Source organism: Gadus macrocephalus, chromosome 17 (assembly GCF_031168955.1).
Source record: "Gadus macrocephalus chromosome 17, ASM3116895v1".
Classification (NCBI taxonomy): Eukaryota; Metazoa; Chordata; class Actinopteri; order Gadiformes; family Gadidae; genus Gadus; species Gadus macrocephalus.
This window is the reverse complement of record NC_082398.1, coordinates 5,120,609-5,144,557: the sequence shown is the minus strand read 5'-3', so window position 1 is coordinate 5,144,557 and position 23,949 is coordinate 5,120,609. Positions and strand designations below refer to the sequence as shown.

The following is a 23,949-nucleotide window of genomic DNA, read 5'->3' as shown; positions in this document are numbered from 1 at the left end:
GCTTGCAACAATACTGTGTTGTACACAGGAAACCAGGGCAGAATGTTGTGGGGCAACCTTCAATCTTCATCCTCCGCCATCCAGTGATGAGGACCGGCGTATGTGGCAAACGGCACTAAATTTGAAGAACCCTCTAAATTTGAAGAAAACCTCTTCGTTTCTTGGACGGCAGACCATCAGACCAACGCCCATACCCCGAGAAATGGTTGGGATATGTTATTCCTCCGGCAAAAAAGGCTTGTCGGATGCTTGTGAGGCTCTAAGGTAAGATAACATTTTAGCACAAACGGCTATCAATATCGCTAGTCGTTAGCCAGCTAGCGTCTAATGAGTATGATCAGCATATAACGTTACTAAGCCTTGGCTTGACCTCAATAAATGAACAGCATTAAAAGATAAGATCAGGTCGAGGCTTTCTAATTTGATGTCCAGCACTGGTTATGTTGAAAGGCAGCAAAATGATTAACCTTATCGTTGATAACTTACTGATGTCTGATGCTGTTATTTCTACAGAACCCTCAACCAGCTCTGCAATCCAGGAGACTGATGGGTTGACTAATGGGTTGACACACCGTGATGCTTCTACACAGGGGAAGTATACATTCATGGAAGATCACATCTTTGCTGTCAGTGACTCACTCCATTGTCCTCTCCTCCATGACCAGGCAACACGGTGTCCTGAACAACATCATGTACACACCGAACTTCTCAGGAATGATCGGCTGTGTCTACTGTGCACTGGGTTGTCAGTGGATGCCTTTTAGGCTTTTCCGACGACCTGAAAGAAGGATCCAGCATCTCTCAGCAACATCCCAAGGATCAACTGTTGATGACCCTGTTGGAGCTCCAGGTGAACCTATTGCAGGATGACATTGCAGAGAGGTTCAGAGTGTCTCAGTCTGTGTCAGTAGGATAATCTCTCAGTGGCTGGACTTCATGGAGGAGAAGATGAGGTGCTAGGTTCCATGGCTGCCCAGGGAGACGATCCAGGCAACGATGCCAAAGAGCTTCAAGGAACATTATCCATTAACCACATGCGTAATCTTTTCTGAGACCCCTCTTCAGAAGGCTCACAATCTGGACTCAAGAGGCGAGTCTTGCAGTCATTACTATGGACATAATACAATCAAGTTCCTCATAGCTATTGCACCATGTGGTTTGATTATGTTCATCTCTCCAGCATATAGTGGGAGATGCAGTGACAAGTTCATCACAGCCAACTCAGGGTTTCTGGAGTATCTGCGTCCAGCTGATGAGGTGGTGGCTGACCGAGGAGTTGTTATCCAAGATCTTCAGTTTGAACGTAAAGTCAAGCTTGTCCTGCCAGCTTTCACCAGAAGAGGCCTTCCCTTGTCCGAAGAAGACACCACCAACACGAGGCGCATAGCCGACGTCTGAGTGCACGTTGAGAGGGTTATACGCCGCCTGAAGAACTACAGAATAGTCTCTCAAAAAGGGCTTTCACACCAAAAAGAACCAAGAGCCAGTTCCGGGCTGGTGCTAGGGCCAGTTCCAAACAGGTTCCAGCCTTATCCCAGTTAAGAACCAGTTGGTTTCACACCGGCCAGAGCCAGCCATGGAGCCGGCGTGAGCAACATCATGACATCACTGCAAACGTCTCCGCTTTCCCAGCAACCCTCCCGCCCTGCCGGAACTGTACAATAAGAAGAAGAACCCTCGCGCCAGTTTCAAACACAACAACAATTTCGTCTTCGATTCAATCCGTGTATGGTTCGTTCTTTGATTATTCCGATTTAAAACAAAATCAGAAAAAACAAAAAAGGACTGTTTTAAATCTGAATATTCAAAGAACGAACCATACACGGATTGACGTCCATTGTTTACTTCGGTGTTTTAAAAATGCCGGTCTTCGTTGGTCTTCCTGTTTATGAAGGTACGGATAACTCCGCCCCCGGCGTAAAAACGGTTCTAGTTCTAGCCCAGCTCAAAAGTGGGGCTGGAGTTGAACCGGTTTTTAGAGGCCGGAGCCGGTTCTTTGGTGGTGTGAAACCAAAACACTGGCCCTAGCTCCGAACTGGCCCGGAACCGGCTCCGATTTATTTATTTTTTTATACACAACCATGATTACTTTGTCAGAGAGGGTCAATAAAATAAACTTGACACATTTGAGGCATTTGCTAAATCCTTTAATGATTGAGTTAATGCTTTGACATAATGCCAAAAACTAATTACATTAAAAACAGTAGATAATAATATGTACAAATAGTAGTTAAAGTAGTTAAGTAGCATAGAGTAATTTGTATAACTGCATGTAGCCCTTTTACATGCAAGGGCATGTTATATGCATAACGCTCACAGAGCAACAGGCGACCTTCATTATACTCGTCTGAAACAAAAGGAAGCATGTCTCTGAAATAGAATGCTTTTAGTCTAGCCACAGTCTTTGCACAGAAAGCCTCATCATATGGGATGTGAAGCATTACCTGTTTTGAATGAGACCAAATCAGTAACTTGCATGCGTTTAGCTTTGTGCAGAACAAGCCAATTTGTACTTGTTTGGATGTAGGAGCTGCGGGTAATAATTTAAAATATCCCCATATGACACCTGAGGCCACCGCCGCATGTCATCCACCCACTCGGTGGAGTTCATTAACCTCGGGTGGCGAAGTACAATCTCTCCATCCGAACTTTTGACATGTTTTTTTTCTCTACACACGTAAGCCTCTCCATCATAATTTGCCGGGTATTTCAATGTAGCTATCTAGCCATAGCTAGCCGACCGGAAGTTTCAACACAAAGCGGAAGACAATAACATTTAAAAAGGGGCGTGGCAGAATAAGGTGAATAATATCACGGCCAAAAGCTCTGTGAGCCTCCGGATGGCCGTAGCGCGGGGAGCTCAGAGGGATTGGGCTTCTCTGGGTTTGTTTACCGCTGTTGCTATGGTTTCCGGTCTTGTGTGTTCCAACGGTTTATTAGGTAGGCCTATCTAATTAATCTCTGTCTAATCAATACTTCATTCACTGCCTCTTCCGTGGTCATTACAATATTATGAATAGACTGCGTCGGGTTCTCCGACGTCTCTCCCTCTTTCACAAAAGGTAAAGACATGCAATGGTGGTTATCTCGGCCATGGTTGAGAATGAATTGGCATGATGCACCGTTGGCGGCCAAAAGTTGTGGCAAGTCAAATTCAAACTTGCACAGCGACCGATTATGATTTGTGGCGCGAAACAAAACTTCGGCGACAACGCGAACGGGTGACAAATGTCACGTTTGGTGTAAACGCACATGCTAATCACACTCACACCTGGTGGAATAATATGCCCCCTTTAAGTAATTCTGTATCAGGTGACTGAATAGAGAGATGGTTGTGTAACACAGAAATGTTCTTGGCTATTGGTTGTTCTGCTTTCCGTGACACTAACATAGGCAGGGGAAAATGTAGCGTCTATTTTGTGGAACTACAGACCACAGTGCAGACAGAGGTTGCTGTGTGTGGTAGGGAGACTGCAGGTATGTTGAGCTTGTGGTGAGAGGTCTGTGTACGTTGGGCTGGGTGGTGCGATACTTTACCTAGTTAGCTGCTAGAGCTCTTATGCACCCTAATTCTGACACTCTTTTATCCCATCAGACTATAATCAAATATTTTATTTGAACAGTATTTTTAAGCAATAGATCACGACAGGCGTGTAAAGGGGGTCGCCGGCCCTCCGCTGCGCGTCGGGGCCGGACAACGCCCCTTAACAGTGGTATAATGAGCACATACCACAGCCTGAAGTGATCTATTGCTTTTATACAACGGTTACTATTATGGCAAAACCAGGGCCGGCCCAAGCCTTTCGGGGGGCCCTTAGCAGAATTTGATATTGGGGCCCCCCCTCCCACCTAGCGGAGTCATTTGCGCTTGACGATTATTGACAAAAATGTCACACTACAATGATTTGACAATGAATTAATTGACATCAATTGTATTAATACTGAATTACGTAGATGTGATTTCCTGTATTTTTTATATGGCCAGCTGGAGAAGGGAAATACCTAAATTTAAGCATATTCATAGCATTTTGCTTTTTGACTTATTGAGATGGTGACTTGGGCTTGGGCTTCAGTGCCCCTTGACCTCTTGGGCCTGGAAGGCTCATTCAGTTGCTAGATCAGATATATTGATCGTAAAATCAGAATTTTCTTGTATAGATGTATTCTTTATTTCATTCAATCAGGTCACTTGTTTAAGTTATTTAATATTATTATTATTATTGTTTTTAATTATAATTTTTTTTTTCCGATAGGGGGCCCCCTGGCGGTCAGGAGGCCCCAAGCGCCCGCTTGTATCGCTTATGCCTCAGGCCGGCCCTGGGCAAAACGAAAGTCAGACACACTACATTTAAAAAAAACCAAGAAAGTCAAAATAGCTGTTTTTTTAAAGAATACAAAAAAGTACTCCCTCCTGGCTGCCTTCAAAATGCATGACGGTCGCTATGCAACACACTTTAGCGTCCCTCCGAGAGAAGGCTCGGCTAGAGCGGTTCGCCGGCAATTTATCCTATGGAGCAGTTCACACACTCACTGTGCCTAAGCTTTCGTTAGTCTCTCCATCGCCTAGCTCACTCCCGGAGTAACAACATATACACCCTCTCCATCATTCAACATATTTTTAGGCTTCAGTGAACTGTGCTATTGCTTTTATACAACTACTTTTATACTTTGTATTGTAACCGTTTCTACTTCCAGGCGCGGAGTGATATGCAAACTTTCACAAAATGATTGGGCGTCATAGCAGTTATGTATACGCTCATTATACAACAGTTAGGAACCAATCAGATCGCTGGATTTAGGCCCCCCGTTGTATAAATATATATATATATATATTTATTTATTTAAAAAGAGAGAGATTAAATGCATGTGCATCAGTTAAGGAAATACCCCCACACACACACCCTTGCAAAGTATTGAACTGTTGCTGATCACACTCTCTTCAGAATTATGACACTGCCTACATCGCCTCGGGGAACATCAACATTTATCCTTCATAAATATATGTCATATTTATATCTTCCATTAGTGTGTTCTTGACTTTTCATTTGCCCGGACCCCGTTAATCAATGCTTGCGGTTATATTTTGTATTTGTATTTGTTTGTCGTTGTATTTTCTTATTGTAATTTGCACTACTGTTTTTGCACTATCCTCTTTGCTGCTCTAACCCTGCACATTTCCCCACTGTCAGACTAATAAAGGATTATCTTATCTTATCTTATGTGTAGTGTAGAATTTAGTCAAGTATGTGGATGCCCAGACCTTATCATCTTTTAAAATCATTATCAGGAAGCCACATTCGTTCACATTATGCGTCAGCAACAGACTCCCACGATCTGTGGTTAAGCTACAAATAAACAAACAATTAATAGCCAGATTTTAGAACATGCAGAACATTCTCATTAAACAAACACAAAAAACATTATTTGTGTTAAAAGTAAAATTCCCTCCCTTTTGAATATATATATTGTGTCTCTTTAGACTTAATTTGACCGTTTTTTTTATCTTACCTCAAGCGACTGCAGAGACATGGAAGTGGTGTTCTGATGGGCTGAGATAGTTTGAGCATAGAACACTTTGGCCTGCTAGTTTTTAAAATGTCAAGCACTCCACAGAATCACCTACATTAACATTTCACAACCTGATTACATTGTGCTGTTAACAATGATTACAACATGTTCTAAAGAAAGGCTTTGGGTGTATTTGTTTCCTGAACTTCCTTCTGTTCTGTTCTGTTTAAAGGTCCCATGGCATGCTACTTTATGGATGCTTATATATATATATACAGTGGGGCAAAAAAGTATTTAGTCAGCCACCAATTGTGCAAGTTCTCCCACTTAAAAAGATGAGAGGGGCCTGTAATTTTTTTTATTTTTTTTTCATAGGTATACCTCAGCTATGAGAGACAAAATGAAAAAAAAAATCCAGAAAATCACATTGTCTGATTTTTTTAAGAATTTATTTGCAAATTATGGTGGAAAATAAGTATTTGGTCACCTACAAATCAGCAACATTTCTGGCTGTCACAGACCTGTAACTTCTTCTTTAAGAGGCTCCTCTGTCCTCCACTCATTACCTGTATTAATGGCACCTGTTTGAACGCCTTATCAGTATAAAAGACACCTGTCCACAACCTCAAACAGTCACACTCCAAACTCCACTATGGCCAAGACCAAAGAGCTGTCAAAGGACACCAGAAACACAATTGTAGACCTGCACCAGGCTGGGAAGTCTGAATCTGCAATAGGTAAGCAGCTTGGTGTGAAGAAATCAACTGTGGGAGCAATTATTAGGAAATGGAAGACATACAAGACCACTGATAATCTCCCTCGATCTGGGGCTCCACGCAAGATCTCACCCCGTGGGGTCAAAATGATCACAAGAACGGTGAACAAAAATCCCAGAACCACACGGGGGGACCTAGTGAATGACCTCCAGAGAGCTGGGACCAAAGTAACAAAGGCTACCATCACTAACACACTACGCCGCCAGGGACTCAAATCCTGCAGTGCCAGACGTGTCCCCCTGCTAAAGCCAGTGCATGTCCGGGCCCGTTTGAAGTTTGCTAGAGAGCATTTAGATGATCCAGAACAGGATTGGGAGAATGTCATATGGTCAGATGAAACCAAAATATAACTTTTTGGTAAAAACTCAACTCGTCGTGTTTGGAGGAGAAAGAATGCTGAGTTGCATCCAAAGAACACCATACCTACAGTGAAGCATGGGGGTGGAAACATCATGCTTTGGGGCTGTTTTTCTGCCAAGGGACCAGGACGTCTGATCCGTGTGACGGAAAGAATGAATGGGGCCATGTATCGTGAGATTTTGAGTGAAAACCTCCTTCCATCAGCAAGGGCACTGAAGATGAAACGTGGCTGGGTCTTTCAGCATGACAATGACCCCAAACACACCGCCCGGGCAACGAAGGAGTGGCTTCGTAAGAAGCATTTCAAGGTCCTGGAGTGGCCTAGCCAGTCTCCAGATCTCAACCCCATAGAAAATCTTTGGAGGGAGTTGAAAGTCCGTGTTGCCCAGCGAAGGTCCAAAAACATCACTGCTCTAGAGGAGATCTGCATGGAGGAATGGGCCAAAATACCAGCAGCCGTGTGTGAAAACCTTGTAAAGACTTACAGAAAACGTTTGACCTCTGTCATTGCCAACAAAGGGCATGTAACAAAGTATTGAGATGACCTTTTGTTATTGACCAAATACTTATTTTCCACCATAATTTGCAAATAATTTCTTTAAAAATCAGACAATGTGATTTTCTAGATTTTTTTTTTCATTTTGTCTCTCATAGCTGAGGTATACCTATGATAAAAATTACAGGCCTCTCTCATCTTTTTAAGTGGGAGAACTTGCACAATTGGTGGCTGACTAAATACTTTTTTGCCCCACTGTATATATAGGTGTTAGTGGGCCCTAATACATTATTTGAAGACGCCCAACAAATTCAGCCTTAGTGCAGAATTACACCCACTTCGAGCCAGTCCCACAATGAGCTTTCCACAAGCACAACGTTTTTTAGAGGCGGGTCAAGGAGGAGGGTGGGGGTCCATTTAACAGCATTGTCATCACCCACCACACCATCAGACACTGATTGCAGCACAGCAGACACTGAGATCCTGTCGACTGTAGGAGCATCACCATTGCTAAGACAACAGTGGCCAGAGTTTTGGAACACGTATGACTCTACCAAGAGATGTGAAGCATGACATACTAGAAAAGCTTGCTGAAAGGATGCACAGTTTCAAGGCTTACCCTGAAGATGATGACTTCAACAGTGTTGCAAAAGCACTGATTAGCAAACACCCTTGGCTCACTGAGCCTGGACCACACAGATGGTATGGCTGGAAAAACAGCCTTAAATTTAAGATGGCCAATTATCGCACAAAGCTTTGAAAAGCTGGATGTGAGGATGTAGCAATCAATGGAGGCAAAAGAAGTAAAGGCAACCCAGAGGGAGAATCCTCAAGCAAGAGTATCAAACGGCCAAAAAGAGGTGAAGCAAACTACTTGCCTAACTTACCTAAAGGACATTATGAAACAAGCCTTGAAAATGCCAGAATTGTTCTTGTGGAAGAAATGAAGAAAAAACAACCAAATGGCACTCTCACAAATGATGGACCAATCATTCCCACTACGCAGACAAGAAATGGTAAAAAAGGAGCCTGCTGTACAGAACATGGTTGAACGGTGGCCAGCACTCTTCACAGAGAGACAGGTAAGCTATTTTTGTTGTTGGAATATTAATACAGCTGCCACCTCTCCATCCCTACCCACCCCTCTCTGTACTTTTTCAGGTGTTTGCTGAGTTTAATAGAATCACCAGTAAGAATCTTGAGGGAGACTTCTTTGAGGCTCTGGACCAGTACGCCCCACGTTTCATCGAACTTTTCAAAACAAAATAGGGAGCTGTTGGCCACAAACTTAGTGAGCTGATGCAGCACATGAGCTGGATGGTAAGTAGGTTCATTTTGCTTTTGATCTGTATGATAGTTCATCAATCAAGTTCTAAATGAGATGATCCAGACCAACCTATTTTATTTCCTGTCTGCTTGTGCCTTGCAAATTACACTGTTAACTGGTCTTTTCTCTCTCTGTGTATCATTAGACACCAGACGTGACAATACTTCGCTCTGTTGTCCTCAAAGGCATTCCCATTTTACTCGGTGATGTCAACACTTATACCTGTGTTGACATAGAAGATCTAATTATATCTGCTCAATATACATTTTGTACAGTGATTGATGTATTTTGTATAGTAATACCAACACATCTAATCTGAGAGATATGTAAACAGCCATTCATTCATTTCAAATCTAACGCCGGGATTCCACCGGACGCGTTACGGCCGCGTTATTACGGCTGCGGCACGGAACGGCTGCGACTTCTGCCCTGCGTGCATTTCCACCGGGCGCGTTACGGCAGCGCAGCGCTGCCTGGCGAGCCAGCCGTATTCACGCGGGATCACGGGATCACGAGATCACGCGATAATCCTAAACCTAATGTACTCACCTTCCACTCCCAAAACTACTGCAATTAAATGCCACGCTTTGTCCTTCCGGCCATTGTCCTTATAAAAAGTTTGACAATGAGTCTCTCGTCGTCCATGTTGCCGACCCGATCGATTGACTGCTGACCTGATGCCACCGGTCATGACGTAATAATGTTGATGTGAAGTTGTGATAGGCTACATGAGCTGAGTATCATAGACATCTTATAGCATAGACGGAGCATTGGCTGCTGGGACGCGAGAAATACGGCCGCCATCTTGGAGTGGTCAACCGGGAGCAGCAGCAGAAACAGGATGCCGGGCTGTTGTTCAGCGTATTCCTGCTCAAATCGGCGGACCATCCACAATAGGAATCGGGGGATTACTTTTCACAAGTAAGATTTAACATTACCGTACTATTGGTATAATTGGTATTGAATAATAAAACACGCCAAACCATGTGGCCTTTATCATAGCTACACGTATGACAAAAAAACGCTTGAAAATCAGTGGTAGTCAGTGAGGTATGATTAATTAAATGCGCTGACAGTTCATTGCTCCAGCCAAACGGATTACACTGAGTGGAGCGGATGACCACTCCAAGATGGCGGCCCCGCGTCTCGTCAGCGTCAGTTAGGGTTGCCAACTTTCAGAAATTAAAATAAGGGACGCCCACCACTATGGAGTTAGATTCATGCCAAAACCCCTCACACACGCAAAACGTGTTTTGCTCACGCATAACGATTCACACGCACACAAAACGTGTTTTACTCACGGAAAATGATTCACACACACGCTGTGTGGTTTGCAAATGCAAAACATCATTCACAAACTAAAGCATTTTGCTTCAGAAACAAATACAGTATGTTTTACACAAAGTACAAAAAAAAATCCTTCAAGTACACAAAACAATTCTACAAGTACGGAACACGAAAGCTGCGCGTGGATCGGAATGCATTTGCGCACGGATCGGATTGCATTTGTGTGAGGAACAGCAAGGCGGAAAATTAGTGCCAAAAGTCACGTGACAAATAAATGTCCTGTTATTCACACTACACAACAGCAGGTGGCGGTGTTGAGTCAGTTTAAGGCCGCCAGGACGATCTTTTTTCTCCCCAAAATCTTTATTTGATTCCAAAACAGAGTGGCGACACTTCCATTGGACTCACCTGTTGGCCGCTCATTTTGTTCAATTTAATCTCCCAAACTAGCTTTTCTCCGTGTCGTACGATTCCGTGACAAAGGGGCGGCAAGTCGCATAGTATGGAGTTGAATCCACACACGTTTGGCCGGCATCAAATAAAGATTTTGGGGAGAAAAAAGATCGTCCTGGCGTCCTTAAACTGACTCAACACCGCCACCTGCTGTTGTGTAGTGTGAATAACAGGACATTTATTTGTCACGTGACTTTTGGCACTAATTTTCCGCCTTGCTGTTCCTCACACAAATGCAATCCGATCCGTGCGCAAATGCATTCCGATCCACGCGCAGCTTTCGTGTTCCGTACTTGTAGAATTGTTTTGTGTACTTGAAGGATTTTTTTTTGTACTTTGTGTAAAACATACTGTATTTGTTTCTGAAGCAAAATGCTTCAGTTTGTGAATGATGTTTTGCATTTGCAAACCACACTGAGCGTGTGTGTGAATCATTTTGCGTGAGTAAAACACGTTTTGTGTGCGTGAGCAAAACACGTTTTGCGTGAGCAAAACACGTTTTACGTGTGTGAGGGGTTTTGGCATGAATCTAAGGGAATAGAATCTAACTCCATACACCACGGGCCCGACTCCTGTGGGGCGGGGCGCCCGCAGCAGTGGTATGTTTTATTTTGTGCTGGTGTTTTTAGTAAAGGGTTGATCAAGAAAGGAATTAGTCATACTTAAATCTTGAAATGCTTTATTACCACATAACATTCTCTTATAAAGTGCAGTCAATTAAATCTTGAATGAAATCTCTTTGTGTGGCGTGTGCAGCAATGAACTTTTAAAATATAAACTAAATAAACGGAATGGCCCACTCCATTTGTTGGCCATTCTGGAGAAGATCCTTTCCACACATCCAGTGGATGCTGGGATGCTCAGGATGTGTCTGGTGATAGACAGCATGTTTGGCAGGTCAGCTACTCGAAAGAGAGCCACCCACCTGGCAGCCACACCTTTGGACTTCCATTCATCTTCAGCATCTTCTTTGAGCCTCTTCAGAATGGGTTTTGCTGTGGAGCATTCATCATAAAGTTCATCCATGTTGACTTTATGGATGAGGTTGAGCTTGGTGGTCACCCTCTCAATGTCAGTAAAGGTCATGGTGCCATGGTGCAGAGAGAGAGGTTGCAGTGAGAACAACCAGTAGTCTTCAGAAAAGTTGAACCATTTCTCAACATATGAGAGTGCTGTGTTGAGGAATGCAGTAAAATCTGCCCTTGCCATGTCAGCATCAAGTGGACGGAGACGCTGCAGCTTCAATTTAGTTAAGTAGCCATAGAACTGTTAATCTCGTCTCTGTGTGAGCTTTTGCTTGAAGTTTTCCATGATGGAATATAACTCAACACAGGTGGTTTCATCACTCTCCAGCTTCTTTACAACTTCCTCAAAGAGAGAGAGGATATTATTGCAGAGAAGAAGGTTGCATGCTGTCCTGTTGCATGCTGTCTGATGTCAGACAGCCCACCGTGCGCCACTGAAAACACTCGCCGACATATTTTACAACTTGCCTTGTAAACATCTCCACTGACGCTGTCCAGCCAAGGATGTGCGTCTTCCCACTCACGTCCGTACTTCTGCAAGCGTTTACGCTTTTGAGGACGTGGTGGAGTATCGGGTGTAGCGGACATTTTTAAAAGGCGCAGGTTTTGTGAGCAGCGCCGGTGTGTGGTGTCTGTCGCTAGGCAACCGTGACCACCACACGCATGCGCAGACACACAGATGACCGGAGCGGGTCTTGCGTAGATCCCGCCGCGACAATTTTGCTGACCGTAGTATTCCCTGTGTTTTGTTTTGATCATTATTGTTAGATTTAGAATTTGTGTGTGTGACAGACATGTGTATTGGACATTTATGGAAATACGGAACAAATTGCGTCCCGTATTGGTTCAATACGGGACGCAACATTTAATTGCCAAATAAGGGACGATTCCGTATTTTACGGGACGGTTGGCAACCCTAGCGTCAGTAGGCGGTAGCATTCGATGCTCCGTCTATCATATAAGATGTCTATGCTGAGTATTGTGTTTTATTTTGAAAATTGACCGGATGCTCTATGGCTTTAACTTTTTCACTTCCTGCCCGGCTCGATCTGCTCTGTTGAAATTGACGCGGTTCAGCAACGGCTCGCGTCAAAAATAGAAATGCTACGAAATGATAGCGCTGCGGCGCGGCGAGACGCTCGCCGCTGTTTCCCAAAGTGAAGGCTGCAGCCTTGCTAGGACGTGTCCTTGCTAGTCGCGTCCTATGGAGATTAGACTAGAGTGCTAGCTCGAGTGCTTCCTAGCGTTTGTAACGTTCAGACTTTGGAACGACTTGGTAGTGTGGAAGCGCTTCCGCTTTTTAATACTGCGTGTCCGCTTGTAAACACATGTGCGCTTATGAATAAAACATGGAAGCAATCAAGCTGATCGATATTTATTTGACTTTTGTCTGTTATGAATGCGGTCATGTCTCCTTCGCATGGAGCCTCTTTGGGGAAGTCACAAAAGCTTTGTTGCGGTTGATCGAATCGTCTTTATTAAAAGGAAAATCCATTAAATTTTTATAAAACTAAGTGAAATTGTCTGAGAACTTAATTCATGCATCACATTTACAGTACGGTTGATTACTATTATGCAGGGGAAAAAAGACAAAGAAAGAGATGATAAACATGTATTTATTTGGATATATTATGTAACTGATCTGATTCATTCATTCATATATGCCTACAATCTACCAGTGCTTTGAACACATAAGTATATCATATAAAATACAATTACATACGTTCATTCAAAATTACAAACATTGCAAATGATCGGTTGTGCATTAATTTTACAACATTGGATAGTGGCACTATCCCTTCCACCGGTAAACAAATGTTTGCACGCCACCCTAAGGCGCACAAAAGCCTCCGTTTGCTGGGCTGACCCGATTCAACACAAACATAAATAGGTATACATAAATAATGTAATCTTGTGAGCGAGTAAATTGAAATTGGTGACAGTGGTGTTTAACACCAGCTACGTCCATGCAAAATATAGCAACGTATCATTAAGTTGCAAAAACGTTTGAAAAGTGGCACAGGTCTTTAGGCTTGATTATTTGCATTAACATGATGAATCTATAAAAAGCAATACGGCACAAAATATTTCTGAAAACTAATATAACTTCACTTCATTTGAACGTGTACTGCTCTGCCATTTTCAAGAACCCGCCCAGTGAACGCAGAGGATTGTGGGTAGTTTTGGCTCGTCTAGGATGCAGCGATGCATCCTTGAAAAATCTCGGAATTCTCAAAAACAAAGGACGCAAAAATGGCGCGGCTTTCGAGTGTCCTCAACAATGGAACAGTGCTTGTCGGCGTTCTATGACGTAGCGTCCTTAAAACGGCGGCCGTTGAGCATGCTTCCTTGACATTGGGAAACACCCCAGGATCATGAACGCGCCTTTACAACGCATCGCATGCGCATCGTAAACACATTTCCAAGGACATATAACGGTAAATACGTATTGCTTTGTGACATCGTCTTCATCTTTAGGCCGACGCGTGTGCCCGGTGTGTCCGTCCGGCGTATTATATAGGCTATTGTATCGATACAATAGCCTATATAACTATTATCAATAACTTAATCCGTTGTGAAATGAAGTTACCTGTGAATCAACGATTTGGTAGGCCTATTCTCAATTTGAAAATACTTGAGATACCAGAGCGTTGATTCAAAGGTAACTTAATTTCACACATTTAGGCCTACAGCTGAATGTGTTTCACTTTTAAAGTTGAATCTGTTCGTTCGGTAGTTATTTTGTCCTTTGATGTGCACGAGGATCAACGCACTTCCCTGTCTCTCTTCGGTCTTGACAACTCGGCTAATACAGTTTTAACACCGTAAAAGCTGCCATGACCGCGACATATATAACGCAACAGTTAAAAACAGAAGAAATGCTGGTCTAAATGTACACGTAGGCCTGCATTTCAAGAGATGGCTGAAGATAGCCCTTTATTGTCTTTACGGCTCATCCTTTTACTTTCAGACCCCAGGACACAGGGAACACGTTAAGCTCCTTGATATGGCTTGTACAATATAGATATATTTTACACACACGAATCAAACGCTGCATTATCAAACTATCCAAATGAGTCGCACGCAGGTACTTGTGTCGTTGTGTAACTGCTACGACCGTTATAGAGTGGCGAAGTCACGCCCCTTCCGGTAGGGCTCATGGGACCTATGAGATCGAAAAATATGAATGGGTGTCAATGGAGAGAAAATAATTATTTTCTGGTCCCGGTCTTTATATGCCCTGGATTACACATGTTGTTTGTGGATTTAAAGGATAATTTTTCATGCAAAGAGTTAGACCGTTTATTGTGCAATTGTTCAGATAAAGGCTGTAGTGAAAACACAACGAGAAAGACTACACGGCTCGTATGTGACGTCACGCTCCCTGCGACTGGCGTGGAGAAGACCGACAATCTTCCCATCGGCATAACTGAAACTCTGCACGTGCCCCGATTTATAATGGTTTTCACCTCTTTCGATGCTTTTATCCTCCCCTTGGAAAAAGCGGTGAAGTGGGGCAGAGAGATCGCCATCTCTGTGCCGAGTTCCAAGGGCGGGTGTGGTGACGTATCTCATATGCGTCGAGAGCAGCGAAGAGCTGTAGTTCACAAAGCGGCCTCACATAAAACCTAAAATTATCAAACTTCTTCACGAACATTTTTAGTTTTCTTTGCATGAAAAATTATCATTAATTTTTCAAGTGGTTGGAAATCTATTAAACACTAATAGTGAATCAAGTTTGTGTGTGTTGATAGACGTCCATAACACTGGAATACATCAGGATCAGACCAATAGCCATCTAGGTCTACCATCCAGCATAGATAAGATGTTATTTGACCTAATTGATAATACCAGACACGAAACTGAATTTTGTATACATACTTAAAATATGTCCATTTAGTTTTTTGTCACAATATCATGTATAATTGTAATGTCAGGTAAGGATGTGCATGTTTTATTAACATTTATTTTTCTATTTCAGGCAAAGGCAGATGCCCATGTTCCCCTAATTAAGTCAGATGAACCTCTTCAGGCCTCTCATGGAAGTCCTCTTTCTGCTGTTGATCAGCTTTTCTGCAGGTGAAACATCCCATAATTACCAATACTCTTTTTGGTTGTCATACTGTTGCCACATGTTGCTGCTAGAGTCCGAGGAAAATGTCCAGTAGCAGATCCTGTCCTGGCTCCTCATGTCGCAAGGTGAATGATAGATACTTGGGCTGTGTTCCCCAACCTCACAACCTCTCTTCCTCTTCATCGGGTCATCTCTCTCTCTAGGGGAAGCTCACACCATAAGGGCACTGGTCGGTGACGACGTCATTCTGTCGGTCGATACAAAGACGTCGTCAGACATCAGCAAGGCTGTAATGGAGTGGTCCAGGTCAGACCTGACTCCTGATATTGTCCATCGGGGTGAAAACGGTCTGACCATTTATGAAGACCAGAATCCGGCATACAGAGGCAGGACGATGCTGTCAGCAGAAGCTCTGGACAGGGGAATCATCTCCCTCAAAGTGTTCCACGTCCGACTGGCCGATGAGGGGAACTACACCTGCCTGTTCAAGTCCACAGAAAACATGTACTCTGTCCATCTCCTTGTAGGTAAGACTGCTACCGGTAGGTTGGAACATGACCCAGACCTTTTTATAGTGGGTGAGAGAGATTCTAATACAAATATAGAGTAGAACTACCCCTTCTAATCCCACCACAGGTGCGACCTCCTCCCTGTCATAACCCTAACCCCACCCCCAGGTGCAGCCTCCTCCCCAGTCATAACCCTGGAGGATTACACCAGCAGCGGCCTGGTTCTGGGCTGCCGGGCTGAAGGCTGGTACCCACAACCAAAGCTCTCCTGGTGGAACGCTGATGGACACCTCCTGCCCGCCGTAACCGTGACTACCACCCAGGACCCCGACCGACTCTACAACATTTCCAGCACCCTGGTGGTGGAGAGGAAGAGTCCAAACAGACCCCTAACCTGTAGAGTTCACCAGGAGCTCTTCAACCAGACCAGGGAGACGGAGTGGCACCATCCTGGTAGGTCCTGCTATGTCTGGTGATGAGGTCACTGGCCGTAGCGTCTGTGACGTCACCCATTGGTTAATGCAAGAGTTCTATGACGGTGAAGACTTCATGTATATGGAGTGTCAGCACTTAGCTAAGATATTAGCAGTCAACAACAGACACATCTATATCTGGCAGCACAGTTTATAACATTGAGGGTAGTTGTATGAATGCCTCGAACTAGCCTATGGCCTAAACGTATTCGTATTAACGTAAACGTATTATTCAAAAACAATTTGAATACGTTTTGAATAATAATTGAATAAAGATATTTGTCAACTAGGACCTCAGAAAAACGGATCCTAACATATGAGGAAGACATTCATTGGCTTTGTATTACAAGAATGAAATCACATTCCTTCCTGTCAAATTAAAATGATGGTGGGTCTTTCTGCGTCCTGATCAATGCTGCAAACCACCTACAGGCCGTAAGAGGAACTTTAGCCTCCACCATGGACCTCTAACAGGCTGTTGGAGGAACCTCATGCTGGTCTCTACCCTGAACCACATAAAAGATATTTAGAGTAACTACGTGCTTTTCTCTTCGACTCGAGACGTCATGAATGCCTGTAGATTTGTAGATCGGCCTGGCCTGGGATGTTATTGGCAGATGTGATGTTATAGACAGATTCTGTATACATGTAATCTGCTTGCTCTGCAGAAAACCTCTTTCAAGATTTGGCACATCCCTGTCGATATTTCTTTGGATTGTTGGCTGCTTCGCTGGTTTTTCTTTTGGTGGCTTTGGTGATTTTGGCGATTGGTGAGTACATAGTATTTGTAAGATAATGAGATGCTTTCATTAATTTAATCAATTCCAGCTAGGTGCCCACTCTGATACTGTTATGTCCAGCCTGCAGAATCGTTCGTGGAAACTCCCAGAAACAGAAGGACATGATGGTTATGTCGTGCCAAAATGAAGATTTGAGATCCTAAGACACACCCACACAAGCAACCACTGCCCACAATGTGCCTCTAGCTAGCTGCTACTGCTCGCTATGTGTGTCTTGCCAGCTGCCACTGCCCATTTTGTGCCTCTAACTAGCTGCTACTGCCATCTATGTGTCTCTAACTAGCTGCTACTTCCAGTTATGTGCCTCTAATTAGCTGTCACTGCAACAGATTGTCATCAGGGTGGAAAATAACATTCGGAGGGACTATAAGTTCACTTGAGATGCATATTATATTATAAATGAATGGGAATCTAGTTATACATCAGGTATCTAATATGAATTACAAAACAGGTCGATCCAACTGCGCATTGCTATTGGTTGAGCACCTTACTAGCCACGCTAGTATAATTGTACAGGTCTGTGGAAGTCTTCAGGACACTACCATTATGGCCTTCTCTTAAGATAACGTTGAAGCAAAGAATTACGAGACTCTTCGATGAGCCTGTGTGTTCGTCATCCAATATGTTTGAGCTATTTATTGATGCATGGCCTTATTAGATGTGATTGTTCTCACGCATATTGGGGTTTTAGTTACATTTTTGCTAGATGTGTATTTTTGTATTTGTAATTGAGTATGACACCAGGCTGCTTGAGTGTTATCTCCCTTTTGGGGATGAGGTTGCTTGTATCAGGTTAGTGATGTGATGTTCTGTGCTTTACTATTTTTTGACACAATACTTTGTCTATACATCAACTGTTATTCTGCATGCTAGATGCCCGTCACCCTGGGGATTCGTTTTCATTACTTAAATCACAAGAATAGCGTTTCCATTTTGATTCTATTACACCAGGGGTCATCTACCCTAGGCACGTGTGCCACCACTGGCACGTGGCAGCATAATCATTGGCACACTTCAGAGAAAAACAACAACTTGAATTTAAATTTTTTAATTTATTATTATTTAACAATTTCACCGCACAATGCGGCAGCATATCATTACTACCGCAGTGTTCTGAAATCGGATCAATTAATAGTTTTTAAACCTATGTTGCGTGTAATAGAGAAGAAAATATTTAAAATACTGTTGCAAGTGGCCTGTATGCATCGCCTTCACATGGTTTTGCAAAGCTCTACATGTCTTAAAGATATTGATGTGGATGGTTCCAACATTCTCATATATTCTCGTTTTTTACATTTCTCACAGTGCAAATATGTTTTTAAATGAGTTTCTGAAAGTGGTGTTTAAAGATGGGACATGTACGCATAAAATGTTGACGCATGATTGTGTACTATATGGAATTAATGCAATTCCAAGGTCTTCTGGAAATGTTTTTGGTCGCTGCGTCATAATTCAGCTTAATATTTTTATATATTGTTGCTCATTAACGAGAAAATGTCAAACTGGCACTGCATGTTGAAAAGGTTGCTGACCCCTGTATTACACAAAAAGGAGCAGTAGGCAAGATTAAGAGGAGATTCCCCCTGCCCTAAACCCCTCCCAAACAAGGGCAAATATTGGGATATTCCTGGTTGGTAGCTACAAAATCCAGTATTGGTGTTTATTTATGATTTTCAAGCCTGATGTAAGTCACTTCGGGTTAATGTTCATCTTTGCATGGCCCTGCAGTGTGTTCGGTAGAAGGTTTCTTTTGTGGCGGTGGCATATTCCTTAGCAGCTATAAATTGCTAGTTTCACCCCATTCACCTTTACTCTCACCATGGTTAGTCTGCCCTGAATAATGTACTCAACCATTAATAGTACGTACGACATGTGGGCTCTTAGCGACGGCAACTCCTGCTTGTGCAACCTTCATACCATTGTACACCAAGTGCCCTCCTCTCAGGATATCATCCTTAAAGCAGGTCGGACTTTTATCGTGTGCCAATGTCTCGCAGTGTGCTACATAGTCCGCCAGTGTACTTTCACACTTGCATGTCCTTACATTAATGGTCCCGAGCCGAAACGTATGACTCTGATTTTGCTCCATTAGTATTATATTGGAATAAATCACTATATCCAACTTAACTATTAACCCTATAGTAAACGTGAATTATCCTAAAATATATATTTGTATTATACTTTTCTTAATGTTAAATTAATAACAAAAGCCTTCCTGTCTCAAAAAGTGGATAGTTTTAAGAAGCGGTAGTGAACCGGTAGATTGAACATTTTAAATGAAAAAAATCAATGTAAACATATAGAGAAATGATTCTGTGTAATACAATCACTCTTTATGTGTCTGGAGACCATGAGCATTCGCAGACATTCTGCTCCAAGAACTCAACATAACAGTTTGATATACGGATACTTGCATAACAGTTTAACATAAAAGGTTATTTTGAACCGATATTAACACATCAGTTGACCATGCATGGTTATGTTTAACCAAAGGAATCTTTTGTTTTGTAAGCACGTTGTGTGTGTGTGTGTGTGTGTGTGTGTGTGTGTGTGTGTGTGTGTGTGTGTGTGTGTGTGTGTGTGTGTGTGTGTGTGTGTGTGTGTGTGTGTGTGTGTGTGTGTGTGTGTGTGTGTGTGTGTGTGTGTGTACTTCTATGCAGTTTTAATGTCCCTATTTTATTTGCCGTCTTAAGCTTTCTATTTTTTGATTTAACAGCACCTTTCTTGCTTTGAAAAGCCCTATACACATTTCATCACATGTACTTAAAATACAAAGCTGCATTTCATTCTAAAGTGAATAAAAAAATAATTGATTCTCGGCTGATTTTTTTATTATTATTAATACATTATTTTTCTGAAACTTGGTTATGTCAATCTTTTCATGAGTCAAGCTGTACCAGTTTACTCTGAAAACGCTTTTCTACAAAGCATTTCTCAAGTGAATTAAGGGCTTTCTTCAAAGCCTGAAAAATCTTTGAATTTCTTGGGAAATTAAACATTTGTAGTCAAGAACACTAACGGAAGAAATGTAAATATGAAAGTTAATTATGAAGGAAAAATGGTTAATGAAGAAGTTCCACTTAATGCCATACTGTGTCTTTGCAGTCCGATTCTTGGAAACTAATGAGCCGGAATGTCAGGTGCTGTTCAATGTTGTTTTTCTTAAATGAGTTGCAATGACCGAATGTCATGTTCAGCTTGTTCATAATGCTCTAATCAGGATTCGTACTCTCAACCTGTTAATGGTATCCGGCTAATAATAGCCGTAAGGTAGTTATACAATTAAAAAAATGGTCATATAGGCAAAATGGGCTGAGACTGTGGACGTTTGGCTTTTCTATGAAATTGTGGGAAAAATAAACATTTTTACATCTGATTTTAAAGAATAATATGATGAAAGAATTTTGAGTCCAGGGCAATCTTGTAAGGAGAAATAAGGTGTGTGTGTGTGTGTGTGTGTGTGTGTGTGTGTGTGTGTGTGTGTGTGTGTGTGTGTGTGTGTGTGTGTGTGTGTGTGTGTGTGTGTGTGTGTGTGTGTGTGTGTGTGTGTGTGTGTGTGTGTGTGTGTGTGCGTGCGTGCGTGGGAGTGGATCTAGTAGTAGATCAGGGACTGATCATCTCATGGAGTGAATCTTGTTATGTTCATGTGAAGAGATGTTCTTGTGTATGAGTGAAGGTGACTGACCCCTGTCTGTCTGCCTGTCGGTCTGCCTGTCTGTCTGTCTGCTTGCCTGTATGAGCTGTTTAGTTTACTATTGACTTTGTGTTAAACATTGCTCCTAGCTCTGATTAGGACATTATTTATTCAGACAGTTTACTGGAACCTGGTGGCTCCCCTTATTATCCAAATACATAGTCCAAATAAATGCAGGAAATAGATCATCTAAATACATATTCCATATACACACCAACAACATACTCCAAATACATCCTCCAAACATATGCTGAAAATGCATACTCCTAATACATCCTCTCAAAAAATTATACATTCTTTTCATTATTTAAAGGGTGTTTGAGTGTGTGTGTGTTTTTGCGTGTGTGTGTCGTGTGCGTCTGTTAGGACACATCTGAGATGAAAGAGGAGATCAGAGTCCGGGACAGAGCCCTCTCCTGCACACCATTTAGCTGGCCCGTCAGTGGACTTCTCTGGTCCGTCTCTGGACACAGTTTTAGACGTGAAGACCCAGAAACAGTCTGTCTTTCTGTCTGTGAAGATGAGGCTTCATTTGACAGCGACCATTTTCATCTTCTTGTGCATCGCTCTCTCTGCTGCAGTAAGTAATATTATAAATATATATATATCCTATATCATACTTGTATTATATATATCAACTAGTTGAATATAATAATGCCTATTATATATTTATCATCTATGACAAATGTACTTTGTGCTGTTAGTCGCTTTGGATAAAAGCGTCTGCTTAATGCCCTAAATGTAAATGTCATCTTCTACAATATAAGAATAACTATATATATATATATATATATATATATATAATATTTATACATGTAATGGAGAGAGGTGATCGTATTCAATCATATTGTTCCAGGGCTGTTTCCTCTGGGCAATACTTGTTAAAGTCTTCTTCACGGTGTTAACACTAAGTTCATGTTTCTCCACGAATACGTCCAGCTTGGGAAGCCTATCAATCCTGCCCATTTCAAGTTTTGCTTTATATTCCACTAGTGGAAGATGGATCCATTACAGGGAAACACAGTCATTGTAGGATATGGTGTGTACTTAAAATGGGATGTACTATAATATAGTAAATATAGAATGTGGTGTGTAATAATTATGGGATGTACTGTAACATGGTTAGTGTAACATGGTGGTGGTTAGTGAGGTCCCCCCTTCACTTTAGGCGTCTTTGAGTGTTATTAATTATTATTATTCTTCATGTTTAACCTCTGTTTTCCTTTTATTCCTAGTCTGTTTTACATAGTTTTGAATGATGACTATATGCTCTGTAAGGTGACCTTGGGTGTCTTGAAAGGCGCCTCTAAATTAAATGTATTATTATTATATTATTATTATTAACATAGTAAGTGTAGAATATGTCGGGTAATGATTATGAAATGTTTTCCGTCATATAGTAAATGTTTAAATTGTTGTTGTGAAATCATTCATGGGACGTATTTTATTGCAGGAGATCCCAGAGGAAAATGCCCAGGCCTCAGCCATGTACTCACCCAAAGTAAAGGGTCAAACCACTTACCCCACCCCCACCACCGTCGACCCCCCTCCCAACCCACAGCCCTACACAGATAACTTCCTTGGGCCGGAGCTGTGCTTGGGAAAAAGGTATGCCAGCCAATCTCTTTCTCTTTCTCTTAGTTTGTTCTTTCTTTCTTTCTTTCTTTCTTTCTTTCTTTCTTTCTTTCTTTCTTTCTTGTCTCCCCTCTGACTGTGTGTGTGTGTGTGTGTGTGTGTCTGTGTTTGTCTCTGTGTATGTGTCTGTGTCTGTCTCTGTGTATATGTCTGTGTGTGTGTCTGTGTTTGTCTCTGTGTATGTATCTCTGTGTGTGTTTGTGTATTTGTGTGTGTGCAGTTACACCAGGAGTTCGTGCAACAGGGTCTTCTGCCCACCGTGGCAGCGCTGTTTGGAAGGACAGTGTTCATGCAAGCTGCCGTACATGTGTCCTAAGAGGGGCAGGATGGGCGTCTGTGGGCTGGACGGCAGGAGGTACCTTTCCTACTGCCAAGTAAGAACTCAACACTTTACTCCACTGTTTGCTATTCGAGAGTCGGGAATAGTCGTGTACATACATTTAGGGCATTTGGCAGACGCCTTGCTGAGTGCAGTACAGCAGACCATAATCTCCTATAATCTAATATATGTTACTCTACTATTTTCTATTCAGAGAGTAGTTTAGTAAAGTACATTGTACTGCAATCGCCTATAATCCACTCTTCTCTTTATAGTAAAGTACAGTATTCTAGTATCTACTGTAACCAACTTTACTCTACTATTCTCTATTCAGACAGTTTTTACTTTACTCTGTTCTACTTTACTCTCTGGATAGAGAGTAGAAGGGAATGGTACAGTATAAGTAGTACAGTATACTATAATCGACTATACATCTACTATACTATACTATACCTGTCTGTCTGTCTTACATTCATACCTGTCTGTCCTCCAGGTGATGTCCCTATCGTGTTTACAAAAAAGGGTCTTCATGTCTGCCTTTGGAGAAACCTGTTCACGTAAGAACTCACACCTGTGCTCCAACATGGGGACTTTTAAGTGCATCCCTCTGAACACCAGCTGCGTTTCTAGCTGGAGTTCCTCTCTCTCTCTCTGTCTCTGTCTCTGTCTCTCTCTCCGTCTGTCTGTCTAGCTCTTGTTCCTAAGCTCTCTCTGCCCGTCTCTCTCTCAGTCTGTCTGTCTGGGTTCTAGCTCTTGTTCCTAGGCTCTCTCTGTCTCTGTCTCTGTCTCTGTCTCTCTGTCTCTCTGTCTCTCTGTCTCTCTGTCTCTCTGTCTCTGTCTCTGTCTCTGTCTCTGTCTCTGTCTCTGTCTCTGTCTCAGTCTGTCTGTCTGGGTTCTAGCTCTTGTTCCTAGGCTCTCTCTCTCTCTCTCTGTCTCTGTCTCTGTCTCTGTCTCTGTCTCTGTCTCTCTGTCTCTCTGTCTCTGTCTCTCTCTCTCTCTCTGTCTCTCTGTCTCTGTCTCTGTCTCTGTCTCTGTCTCTGTCTCTGTCTCTCTGTCTCTGTCTCTGTCTCTGTCTCTGTCTCTGTCTCTGTCTCAGTCTGTCTGTCTGGGTTCTAGCTCTTGTTCCTAGGCTCTCTCTCTCTGTCTCTGTCTCTGTCTCAGTCTGTCTGTGTGGGTTCTAGCTGTTGTTCCTCATATGCTCTCTCTGTCTGT

At 42.5% G+C, this 23,949-nt stretch overlaps 3 protein-coding genes across 7 annotated transcripts in view; all 3 read left to right on the top strand.

Annotated features, from left to right (window-relative positions):
• LOC132475848 (butyrophilin subfamily 2 member A2-like) overlaps positions 1-1,441 on the top strand; it is a 38,282-nt gene extending 36,841 nt beyond the window's left edge. The window contains exons 5-6 of the mRNA XM_060077220.1: positions 146-264; positions 514-1,441. Coding sequence (XP_059933203.1) covers positions 146-255 — 110 coding nt within the window. The 3' untranslated portion in view covers positions 256-264; positions 514-1,441. The remainder of the gene's footprint in view (positions 1-145; positions 265-513) is intronic.
• The window catches only part of LOC132475846 (butyrophilin-like protein 2), a 38,829-nt gene extending 18,926 nt beyond the window's left edge, over positions 1-19,903 (top strand). For 2 of the 4 annotated variants that reach the window (XM_060077211.1, XM_060077212.1), the window contains exons 3-6: positions 15,511-15,849; positions 15,985-16,269; positions 16,958-17,059; positions 17,150-19,903. In XM_060077211.1, coding sequence (XP_059933194.1) covers positions 15,511-15,849; positions 15,985-16,269; positions 16,958-17,059; positions 17,150-17,232 — 809 coding nt within the window. In that variant the 3' untranslated portion in view covers positions 17,233-19,903. Of the gene's footprint in view, positions 1-13,582; positions 13,671-15,214; positions 15,313-15,510; positions 15,850-15,984; positions 16,270-16,957; positions 17,060-17,149 lie in introns of those variants that run through there. The other 2 variants (XM_060077209.1, XM_060077210.1) reach the window with 2 other exon arrangements.
• A 1,226-nt stretch (positions 19,904-21,129) lies between these two features.
• cfi (complement factor I) overlaps positions 21,130-23,949 on the top strand; it is a 10,734-nt gene continuing 7,914 nt past the window's right edge. Inside the window, exons 1-4 of one of the 2 annotated variants that reach the window (XM_060077154.1) lie at positions 21,130-21,363; positions 22,237-22,391; positions 22,639-22,792; positions 23,231-23,294. In XM_060077154.1, the coding sequence (XP_059933137.1) occupies positions 21,304-21,363; positions 22,237-22,391; positions 22,639-22,792; positions 23,231-23,294 (433 nt within the window). In that variant the 5' untranslated portion in view covers positions 21,130-21,303. The remainder of the gene's footprint in view (positions 21,364-22,236; positions 22,392-22,638; positions 22,793-23,230; positions 23,295-23,949) is intronic. The other variant, XM_060077153.1, reaches the window with a different exon arrangement.